This window comes from Trichosurus vulpecula, chromosome 5, assembly GCF_011100635.1.
Source record: "Trichosurus vulpecula isolate mTriVul1 chromosome 5, mTriVul1.pri, whole genome shotgun sequence".
Taxonomy (NCBI): domain Eukaryota; kingdom Metazoa; phylum Chordata; class Mammalia; order Diprotodontia; family Phalangeridae; genus Trichosurus; species Trichosurus vulpecula.
Window position 1 is genome coordinate 182277379 of NC_050577.1, and position 11704 is coordinate 182289082.

The 11704-nt window shown below is 35.1% G+C and overlaps 1 protein-coding gene across 15 annotated transcripts in view; it reads left to right on the forward strand.

Annotated features, from left to right (window-relative positions):
* The window catches only part of C2CD5 (C2 calcium dependent domain containing 5), a 124700-nt gene that overhangs the window by 96427 nt on the left and 16569 nt on the right, over positions 1–11704 (forward strand). For 7 of the 15 annotated variants that reach the window (XM_036759692.1, XM_036759697.1, XM_036759696.1 and 4 more), the window contains 3 exons: positions 7996–8046; positions 8925–9026; positions 10059–10249. In XM_036759692.1, the coding sequence (XP_036615587.1) occupies positions 7996–8046; positions 8925–9026; positions 10059–10249 (344 nt within the window). The remainder of the gene's footprint in view (positions 1–7995; positions 8047–8924; positions 9027–10058; positions 10250–11704) is intronic. The other 8 variants (XM_036759702.1, XM_036759700.1, XM_036759693.1 and 5 more) reach the window with 2 other exon arrangements.

The following is an 11704-nucleotide window of genomic DNA, read 5'->3' on the forward strand; positions in this document are numbered from 1 at the left end:
AACTCAGGACAAATCTTCTAAGTATAGCCAAACCAGATTAAAATTAAATGAAAAATGTTTAACACATTAAATAAAAATATAGTACAACCTAGATAAATTTAATCTGTGGTTTTCTAAGTCAGCTGCTTTTGGAGGAATCTGTTTCTGTTTGAGTTTGACACCATTGATCTAGATTATAATACCGTTTCCTCTTAGAGATGAGAAAACTGAATCTTAGGGAGATTAAGTGATTTACCCAGTCATACAGGTAGGTAGTTTCAGAAATGGGATTTTAATCTAGTTCCTTTTGTCTCCAGAATCAGTAGCTTTTTCTGGTATACCATGTGTTAATTATATTTTTCCTAGGCTAAAAGTAAAAATTAATAAAATTTATTAATCAACTTGGACACAAAGATTTAACAATTTTTTTCATAGAGGGTTTGCTGAGTTTTTACCTGTATTGAATTCAGTGATCCTAGGCAAATGTGTACTGATCCCATACTATTTTGATCTCATTCGAGTCCTTGAACAACTGCTTCATAGCATATATACAGTTTTAAATTAAGAATATTGATAGTTTTACTATATCAGGGTTGAATTAGGTCAGCTTTTTTAAACTTTTTTTTCTTTTTTTAATAGTATTTTATTTTTTCCAATTAGATGTAAAAATAATTTTTGGCATTCATTTTTTATGAAGTTTTCAGTTTCAGAATTTTTCCCTCGCTTCCTCTCTCCCTCCCTAAGACTGTAAGCAGTTTGATATTGGTTATATATGTGCAGTCATACAAAATATTTCCATATTAGTCATGTTGTAAAAGAAGAAACAGAACAAAAGGAAAAAAACATGCAAGAGTGAAAATAGTATACTTCGATCTGCATTCAGATTCCATCAGTTGTTTCTCTGGATGTGGATAGAATTTTCCATCATGAGTCTTTTCGAATTGTCTTGGATCATTGTGTTGCTGAGAAGAGCTAGGTCATTCATAGTTGATCATTGCACAGTGTTGCTGTTACTATGTACGATGTTCTCCTGTTTCTGCTCACTTTACTGTTTTTAAATGCAATTATAAAAGAAAAATTTCTTTGTTGATGAAGCTCATGATAATTATTTAAAGGGATTTGTGATCTGTTGAACTGGGACAATATATTTCCATTTATCAGTGCTTAAACTGCAGGTTCAGAAAAGCACTGCTAGTTATGGTAGGTATGGAAGAATCTCATTGAGAAGGTCATTTTTATACAAAAAGTAATTTTGTAGTTTGGTTTATGCTTTTTCTGGGATGTACTGTGTAATCTGAAGAACACTATAACCCCATCTTATCTTTGTTTCTATTCTAAGTTATTTTTATTTCTTTCCAGATTTGTTTTTAAAAGGTATTTAGTTTAAATAAAATGCTAAGCTAATTATTGCATTTGTGTAAGTGTTCTGAAGCTACCAAGTAGAAATATAAATAGATGTGAAACTACAAAGTTAGCTTTAACCTTTTCATGCTAATTAATGGGTTTCTGAGTCTTTACAAGTTTAAATGGATTTTTATCCGGCTGGCTATGTATATAAACAATCTAGAGCCTACTTCCACTTGCTACTTTTTCTTCCGCTTTAGTGTTACTGCCAGAGGGCAACAATTATTTCAGAGATTGGAGACTTACAGACAATTCTAAAAGAAAGCAGATCTGTGCAGAAGGGAAGAAAAAGAGAGGAAGAAATAAAGAAATGAATTTGAGAGGGGAATGGATAAGGGGGAAGAGACAAGAAGGTATTGAGTCTAATGAGCCTCAATCCAATCTCCGTTTAAATCAGATTCTTAACCATTTTTGTGCTTTGGTATTTTGGCAGTCTGGTGAAGCCTGTGGACTCATTCTCAATATATTTTTAAATGCATAAAATAAAAGAAATACAACTATATTGAACTACAGTCATCAAGACATATTTTTAAAAAAGTTCACAGACTCCAGGTTAAGAACATGTAACTAGAAGGATAGAAAATAAAACACACAGAGAGGTAAAAATGTAGGATAGGAAGAGAGAGGGATAATTTATAAGGGAAGGAAAAAAAATAAGAGGAGGGCAGAGACAGAATAGGAAGAAAGAATTGAATGATAGAAAAGCCAAAAACTGAGAGAGATAATAGGAATAAAAAAAGAAAACAGAAGGAGACAGAGATAAAGGGCATTGAGATACACAGGACATCGTGTGCCTCAAATAAGGGAGCTAAAATAATCACTTTAAAATAGATTAATTATGGTAGTCACAGTTATAGTAAGTATTTACAGAATTAAATAATGTTGGAACTGGAAGGTAACTAAGATCTAGAGATGTAAAATGATGTACTTAAAGGTACACCACTAGTAGATGAAAGAGCCTGTTATCTTCCAGTCCAGATCTTCTAACTCCAAATTCACCTCTCAGTAAATTAAATTAATTTTTCTTTTATCAGCTATGCTCATTTAACTTAACCTATCCAGTCTTTCTTCTCTTTACTAGTTTAGAAATATAACATAGCTATTACTGTAATGCCAAAAATACCTAATCATGTATCTGTCAAATTGATTATCAGCACATTTATTGAGAACCTACACACACGCACATGCGCGCACACACACACACACACACACACAGCATTATATGTAATTTAAATGTATAGCTTAATAAATAGAGAAGCTCAACCATTTAAATCAGGAAATTATCAATAGAAAAACTAAGAAACAAAGGGAATCTCAAATTGTATCCGGATAATTGATGCTAGCCATCGTTTGTTTAAATGGAGAGATAGAACATGAATTATAGAACCTTGGAACAGAAAATAAGAGTTTTAGTGAGTTCCGTTTAGGTAGCAGGTTTCTCAGGCCAGTGCTCAAATGGATCAGTGACTTCATCAGTGTGTTCCCATAAGCAATGTGGATGGCATCCCATGCATGCTAGCCCATCCTGTTGGCCTCTTGACCAGATCCTCCTGCATGTTGACCAAAGGATATCAAATCTTTGTTGAATTATTCAAAAGAAGGGTAATTCTTCATCACTAGTGTATAAAAGATGTTATTCATTAAATTTTCATTGCTACAAAATTTGAATTAACCAAAAAACCAATGGAATGAAGTAATACCAAAATAGTTTAATCATGGGATAGGATAAATCACTAGCATTTGCATAGCACTTTATGATTTGAAAAACTTTTTATAGTCTTTATCTTATTTGATCCTCACAAAATTCATTGAAGCAGGTGCTATTATTATCCTCATTTTATAGCTGGGGAAGTTGAGGTTCCAAGAAGCTAAGTGACCTGTCCATAGCTGGCAAGTAATTGAAGCAAGATTTGAACCTGTCTTCTTGGTTTCCAGTCCAGTACTCTATTACACCACACTGTACCTTATAAATTATGAATTTAGGAAAATCTTGAAGTCACAAGCGTTGAAGTGCATGTTCTGTTTTGTTTTTAATTGAAGAAACCACAATTTTTGCCAAATTTTACCATTTGTTGTTTCTTATTATTTTCACTGCTTCTAAGTTACTCAGTCTGGATAAGTCAGTGCTTCAGCCACTGGAAGATAAAAAATTGAGATTAGGTGGTAAAACAGAAGTTCTGTTGGCATTAACACTGTTGGGAATCTGACTTTGGGAATCAGAGATTCCTTACTATTGTTGTCTATACCCCTGTTGCAGACTTCAGCTCTCAATCCACCTTATCATACTTGTTCTCTTCATAAGCATCATCTGTTATCATTATCCACTTCACTCAATGGATTGCTCATCCAACTGCATTTCATAAGCTATACATGATGATTCTTAATTCTTTTTTTCCCTTGTGAATTGGCAAACCAATCTCTCAGTGGCATTAATGAGGCTGTCAACACAACATCATAAGGTTTTTTTTTTTTAAAGGAGGGTTTGGAAAACTTCAACAATTTCTTTTTCTTTGATTGGAAATTTTCACAGGACATTTTTCATTATATTGGTAAATACCTATGGTGAGCATATGTGTTTCTGGTTTATGACTCACTTTTGTTATTAATAATCAGAGAATTAGTTGCTTCTGTCGAGGGATTGTGTGTAATTTTTAACATACTCATGAGACATTTTGTTGGATGTAAGGCTATGCTCTGTTCTAACAAATAAAATGCTTTTAAAAAATCAGCCATCAAATATAGTAAGATCTTGTATTTTCTGTGCACCTCAGTCAATTTGTGGCCAAATATTTATGGATAATTATCTGTAAAATTAGCCTACCTCAATTTTGTTGTAAGGATCAGGTTGATGTAATATCCACAGTACTTTGTTATATAAATGCTAGTTACTATTATTACAAAAACCTGTTGCTATATCACATTTTCACCCTTGATGTGTGCATAAAATATTCTCATTAAGATTTTAGAAAGATGAGAAAAAGAGGTATATGGGCCTTGCCTTGATGTCTTCTCATTTGTTCCTCCCCTCACTTTTTTTTCTTATAATCCAGCCTGTGAAGGCTTCCATTCTTTACTTATACTTTGTCCCTGTCAGAACACATCTACAATGCAATTCTGGGTACTATATTTTAGGAGTCATATTGATACCTTTGAAATACGTTGGTTCCAGGACCTTTTTCCTCTGTATGTATTTGGTCAGGTTCACCTGTTCTTCATGACTTCATCTGCTTAAATACCATTTCCATTTCCATTTCCATTTCTTTTTACTGAGCATTATTTTCAATATTGAAGTGTAGTTCAAATGTGATAGCTTCAGTGTTACTGAGAATGAATAATAGATGACTGTAGAAATGCTGTTAGAACTGTTGCATTTCATATTTGTTTGTTGCCCTCCTGCCAATTTCATCTATAAACACTCTTAGGATGATCTTTAGAAAAACTCTTTATCTTTAAAGCTATCTCTTTGTCTTCCCTTTCTGTTTTTCTGTCCCTCCCTCTGTTTCCCTAGCCCTTCTCTCTTCTCCCTTTATCTTCTTGTCTCTCTCTTTGCTTTTCCATATCCTTCTCTGTCTCTATCTCTCTCTCTCCATCTTTTTCTTTCACTCCTTTTCCCTCCCACTTTCTCTCTCTTTATGTCTTTTGTTTCATTGCCTGAGATAGAAGGGCAGGTAGGGCTGAGTTCAGCATCATGGGTATATTTGGGCCATGCCAGCAGCTATCCTATCCTCTATTCAATTTTCTCCCTTGACCCTGTCTGTTTTTGAAAGTGTTTGTTTTTGATTGCCTCCTCCCCTTATCTGCCCTCCCTTCCAAAGTCCCCCCTTTTTTATCTCCTTCCTCCTTCTTTCCTGTGGGGTAAGATACCCAATTGAATGTGTGTTATTCCCTTCTCTGGTCAAATCGGATGAGAGCGAGATTCACTCATTCCCCCTCACCTGCTCCCTCTTTTCTTCCTGCAGTACTTCTTTTTCTTGCCACTTTTATGTGAGATAATTTACCCCATACTATCTCTCCCTTTCTCCCTCTCTCAATATATTCCTCTCTCATCCTTTAATTTGATTTTATTTTTTAGATATCATCCCTTCATATTCAACTCACCTTGTGTCCTATTTCTCTCCATGTATGTGTATTCCCTTCCGCTACCCTAATACTGAGGTCTCATGAATTATGCACATCATCTTTCCGTGTAGGAATGTAAACAAAATAGTTCAACTTTAGTAAGTCTCTTATAATTTGTCTTTCTTGTTTACCTTTTCATGCTTCTCTTGATTCTTGTGTTTGAAAGTCAAATTTTCTATTCAGCTCCGGTCTTTTCACTGAGAAAGCTTGAAAGTCCTCTATTTTATTGAAAATCCATATTTTGCCTTGGAACATGATACTCAGTTTTGCTGGGTAGGTGATTCTTGGTTTTAATCCTAGCTCCACTGACCTCTGGAATATCATATTCCAAGTCCTTCAGTCTCTTAATGTAGAAGCTGCTAGATCTTGTGTTATCCTGATTGTGTTTCCACAATACTCAAATTGTTTCTTTCTGGCTGCTTGCAGTATCTTCTCCTTGATCTGGGAGCTCTGGAATTTGGCAACAATATTCCTAGGCATTTTCTTTTTAGGATCTTTTTGAGGAGGCGATCGGTGGATTCTTTCAGCTTCTATTTTACCCTGTGGCTCTAGAATATCAGGGCAGTTCTCCTTGATAATTTTTTGAAAGATGATATCTAGGCTCTTTTTTTGATCATGGCTTTCAGATAGTCCAATAATTTTTAAATTCTCTCTCCTGGATCTGTTTTCCAGGTCAGTGGTTTTTCCAATGAGATATTTGACATTGTCTTCCATATTTTCATTCCTTTGGTTCTGTTTTATAATATCTTGATTTCTCATCAAGTCACTAGCTTCCACTTGCTCCAATCTCATTTTTAAGGTAGTATTTTCTTCAGTGGTCTTTTGGACCTCCTTTTCCATTTGGTTAATTCTGCCTTTCAAGGCATTCTTCTCTTCATTGGCTTTTTGGAGCTCTTTTGCCATTTGAGTTAGTCTATTTTTTAAGGTGTTATTTTCTTCAGTATTTTTTTGGGTCACCTTTAGCAAGTCATTGACTTGTTTTTCATGGTTTTCTTGCATCACTCTCATTTCTCTTCCCAATTTTTCCTCTACTTCTCTAACTTGCTTTTCCAAATCCTTTTTGAGCTCTTCCATGGCCTGAGACCAATTCATATTTTTCTTGGAAGCTTTTGATGTAGGCTCTTTGACTTTGTTGACTTCTTCTGGCTGTATGTTTTGGTCTTCTTTGTCACCAAAGAAAGATTCCAAAGTCTGATTCTGAATCTGAGAGCATTTTTGCTGCCTGGCCATGTTCCCAGCCAACTTACTTGACCCTTGAGTTTTTTGTCAGGGTATGACTGCTTGTAGAGAGTACTTTGTCCCAAGCTTGAGGGGCTGCGCTGTTGTTTTCAGAGCTATCTCTACACAGCCAGCTCTGCCACACCAGTGCTCCTCCTCCCCCAAGAACCGCCAACATGGACGGGACTCAGATCTTAAGCAGGCTCTGTACTCCCGATCAGATCCACCACTTGATTCCTCCCACCATGTGGGCCTGTGGCCAGAAGTAATTGCAGCTGTAGTTCTGTAGCTGCACCACCCCTGCTGCCCCAAACTCCTTTCACTCTGTCCCAGCAGCTTTTCCCACTAAGCTTCTCTGTTGTCTTTAGTGTTTGTGGGTTGAGAAGTCTGGTAACTGCCACAGCTCACTGATTCAGGGTGGTAGGGCCTGTTCTGCCCGGCTCTGGGCACTGCTCACGCTGGGCTCTGCTCCGCTCCCAGCTCCATGAGATAGACCTTACCCTGCAACCATCCAGGCCGTCCTGGGCTAGAGCCTGCTTCCTTCTGCCATTTCATGGGTTCTGCAGTTCTAGAACTTGTTCAGAGCCGTTTTTTATAGGTGTTTGGAGGGACCTGGGGGGGAGCTCACGCAAGTTCCTCCTTTCCAGCTGCTATCTAGACTGTGTCTTTATAAGTAGTTGTATTTCCTGTCAGTATTGCTTGTTTTGTGTTTTAGAGATGTATTTGTAGGTCTCTAAAGAACCCATTGCAAATTTATTTTTTTATAGGACTTAAGATTTCATTGGCGTAGGAAATTCCTAGTGAGGAACTCCCTCTACCAGTGCCTATTACACTGACTCTACAAATTATAATCTTAGACAGTTGTTTGGCACACTGACTGAACTCTGATTTCAAGGTCATTTCTCTACCCACTTTGCCATACTCTCTCTCATATTTGCATATGAAATATTTCTTTAGTTTGGTTTTGTACTGAAGCTTTTGCTAGTGTTTCAACATTGTGTCAAATAGTAGTGTTGACAATAGATATCTTTGCTTTATCCTTGCCCTTATTGGTAAGGACTCTAGTTTATCCGTAGTTGGAGTATAAGATGTAAGTAATAAGTTAGTCTCTTTTTCTTCGGAGACACTACTTATTATTTCCCTTGGTAAAAAAAAAAAAATAACCTTTTTATCTCCTAATCTTCTGTTTCATAGAGGTATTGTATAATGAACAGAAAAAAAGATGCTGTTTTATATTAAGCATCTGATCTAATATTGTTCATATTGCCTTATCAGAACACCTGGAGAGTGCAAGTTCTAACTCAGGTATACCAGCTGCACAGAGAGGTGAGTTTTTCTAATTAAGCCAATAGTCACCAAAATGTGAGGTCCTAGGTTAATTGTGAATATAATTACAGTTGTCTGAAAAACACATTGAACATTGAAATAGACAGCAAAATGTTGTTTTTTACATTTTTCAAAAAAATCAGTAAAATCTTGGCTTTTGGCTGCTTAATATTCATTTTTGCCTTGAAATGGCAGGAGGAATTCCTTTTAATTTTTAAGTGTAAAGATACAAATTTTCTTCCTTAGATATTGTCAGAGAATGTTCGGTAGCAAAACCAGAAGGAGAAGTAGAGTTTTAGCTAGAATAAGCTTGACTTTTATGATACTAGTAGTAGTATGTCCTTTGGAAAATATTTTTCTTTGGTCCTTTATTTTTTTCCTCTACTTTTGATTCTGGTGAAGTTAATTTTGATTTTAGATTAAAGTTAGAGAACATAATTATTGGCAATATCTTAGAATGGTAATTTATTAGCAGCTGCCTCTGAAAAAAATACTAAAAATAACTTAGGACTAAAATAACTTAACTAAAAATATTATAAAAATAGGAAATATGGGAAGAAGTTAGTTGAAGAAAGAATATTACTTATGTAGTTTTAAATCCATGTTTCTCCAGCTCTGATTTCTCTAAAATATCACTCACATTTGTGACATCATCGTAAAAGCTCAACCAACTAATTAAAATCTTGGTTTTGGAAAAACTAGTGTCTGTAAGCTCAACTTGAAAAAAAAATCCTATCTTGACTGACTTGGAAAAGGATCATTCTTTTTTCTTAGATACAGTTAATTGCTTCATCAGAAGGACTATTGTGACGAACAAGACACGTCATCCATATTTTTTCTTTGTTTTTTTTTCTTTTGTTTTCTGTCTGTGTTTTCAGCGACATCAATTGATTACAGTTCCTTTGCAGACAGATGCAACAGCTGGATAGAGCTCATTAAACTGAAAGCTCAGACCATAAGACGTGGATCAATTAAGACAAGTAGGCGGATGTTTCTACCACATTATGATGATATTCTGAGAAGCATATCTCTGATTTCCTAGTGGTGAAGGCTGGACTTTACTACCCAGTAATAACATTGCCAATCAAATGTATATATCAGAGTGTGAAAGCTGCAGACACTAATGGCCATTTTAACAAATAGTAAGATTTTTAGGGCTTAGTAGTTTAAAATGTAAAGTTCATTCGTTTTTTTTTTTTTTAAGTTTTTGACTTTATGAAAGTGCTAACAAAAGTATGTAACTAGGTACACACAACAGGGAAAAGAAAATAAATTGCTCGATTTTTGAAGAGGCATTTACTCTCTAGGACTTTAATGTACTATTTAATAAATGATACCCACCATGTTAAGAGAAGACTTCCAGAAAAACAGTCAGCTAACTCTTCCCTTACTGGTAAAATCAAGTTTATTACATGTATATAACTGTAATACCTGAAACATATATTGGTGTAGTTATGTTCTTGTGAAAAATCAGTTAAAATCATTTATAGGGCAGGCAATGTCATTTATGATATTAAATCATGAGTTTGTTAGTCACAGGAGTGATTAAAAAAGAAAAAGATAAAACATTGCAATTAATAGTATCTACAGAGACTTGATGAAGACTTCTGATAAAATGAAAAAAAAAAACTGTACCGGTAAATGTAACAACTTTCACACTCTTCTTATAATAATTTGTTTCTACAGCAGATAATTGTTAAAGCTCTGCCACTTTTTCTTTTTCTTCACTTTGTAACTCATCATTGTGTGTGTAGCTACATTGCATCACTATTTTCTTTTGCAGGAATGTCATTTGCCTTCCCAAAGAATTTCATTGCAACTTTTCCTCTTGTATTTTCTCTCTCTTTATTTTCATTTGCATGTAGTGCATGATAATGTCTTTTCTTTCATGACATGGCTTAGCTTCACAGACAGCTGAATGTTGTTACACAACTACTTGGAAACCATACAGAAGATTGATCTAAGAGCTATCATTTGATCTAAAGACTTTTCTTTTCTTTCCTGAATTTTAGCTGTGTCAGTTGAGAAAGCAAGCCCTTTAACTGAAGGACATTTCCGGCAACGTTCTGCTCCTGCGTGTGCAAATTCTACAGTCGGTGTGGTTAAGATGACACCCCTTTCTTTCATTCCTGGGGCAAAAATAACAAAATATCTTGGTATAATTAATATGTTTTTTATACGAGAAACCACTTCGTTACGTGAGGTGAGCTACACACACATTATTGTTATTTTGTTAATTTATACTAAGCAGACTACTATTTAAAAAATTACAAATTATCTCCAAAAAAGGGTCGGCTACACTAAAGACTTACTGTCATATTGTCCATGTAAATCTGTGTGTTATAAGTGAAGTAGTATATTAATGTGATATTTCTGGCACTTCCAGTTATAAATTCTGTTGCATGGACTTTAGTGCATACCTGCTCAATAGACATATCCTCTTTGTAATAAGTACTATTATTACAGAATTCTAATTTATTTAGTTTTGTTTATGTTTGAAATTTGTTGTTAAACATTCCTAGACTTAATTACTTAGGATAATTACATAAATTCATCCAAGTTTGGTGAAAAGTTTTGGTGTTATCCTATGATGGCATGCCTTACTTTATGTAATAGGTAGTTTCTGTTTAATGTAAATTTGATCATATTTTATATCTAATAATGAAATTTTCATCTAAAATTACTCCTTTTGTATCACTCTGTAGGCATCTATTATGTGCTAAACATTGTGCTAGACACCGAGGATACAAAGACATAAATGAAATAGTCCCTGTCTTCAAGCTTACATTCTATTGAAAGAGACAAAATTTGCATATGTATGTAAATATATGCAGAATGTATAAAAAATAAACATTCTGGGAGAGAGGGAACTAATTGCTGGGGGGATCTGCACAGATTTCATGTAGAAGATGATACTCGAGCACAATCTTTGAGGAAGGAAGTAAGGGATTCTCAGAGACAAAGGTGAAGAGAAAGTGCATTCTAGACTTGGGAGGCATCCAGTGCAACATCATGAAAACAGGAGATGAAATATTATGTTTGATGAACGGAGAGGACAGTTTGACTAGCTCCTAAAGGGGGAATAACATATAATAAGATTGAGAAGGTATGTTAAGCTTAGAATGTGAAACATTTTAAAAGCCACGCACTAGAGTTTGTGTTTTATGTTAGAGGCACTGGAGAACATTGAGTTAGGCAGCAACATGTTCAAACCTATGGTCAAGTAAGATCATTTTGGCAGCTGTGTAGAAGTTAGTGTGGAGTGAGGAATGCTTTGAGACAAGGAGAGGCTGTTAGGAGGCTGTTGCCAATGTTCAGATGAGACAAAATGATGACTTGAACTAAGGTAGTGGCTTCTATAAGTAGTGAGAAAGGCATGTGTGGTATAGTTTAAAGATAGAATCAACAAGATTTGGTAACTGAGACAAAGTTGATAGAGATAGAGAGATGAGGATGGAAGCCAGATTACAAAGACTGAGAAATGTGTGACAGGAGAGGAAGTGGAGGTAGTGTATAGTATATAGATTTTTTTTTCCTTCAGTTTGCCTATGAAAGGGAGGAAAAGATATACCAGACAATAATTAATACCCCCCCCAGTTTAACTTTAGTGACTATCTAAATCTCAGTATATCATTTATTTAAGTGAAGGCATATCTGT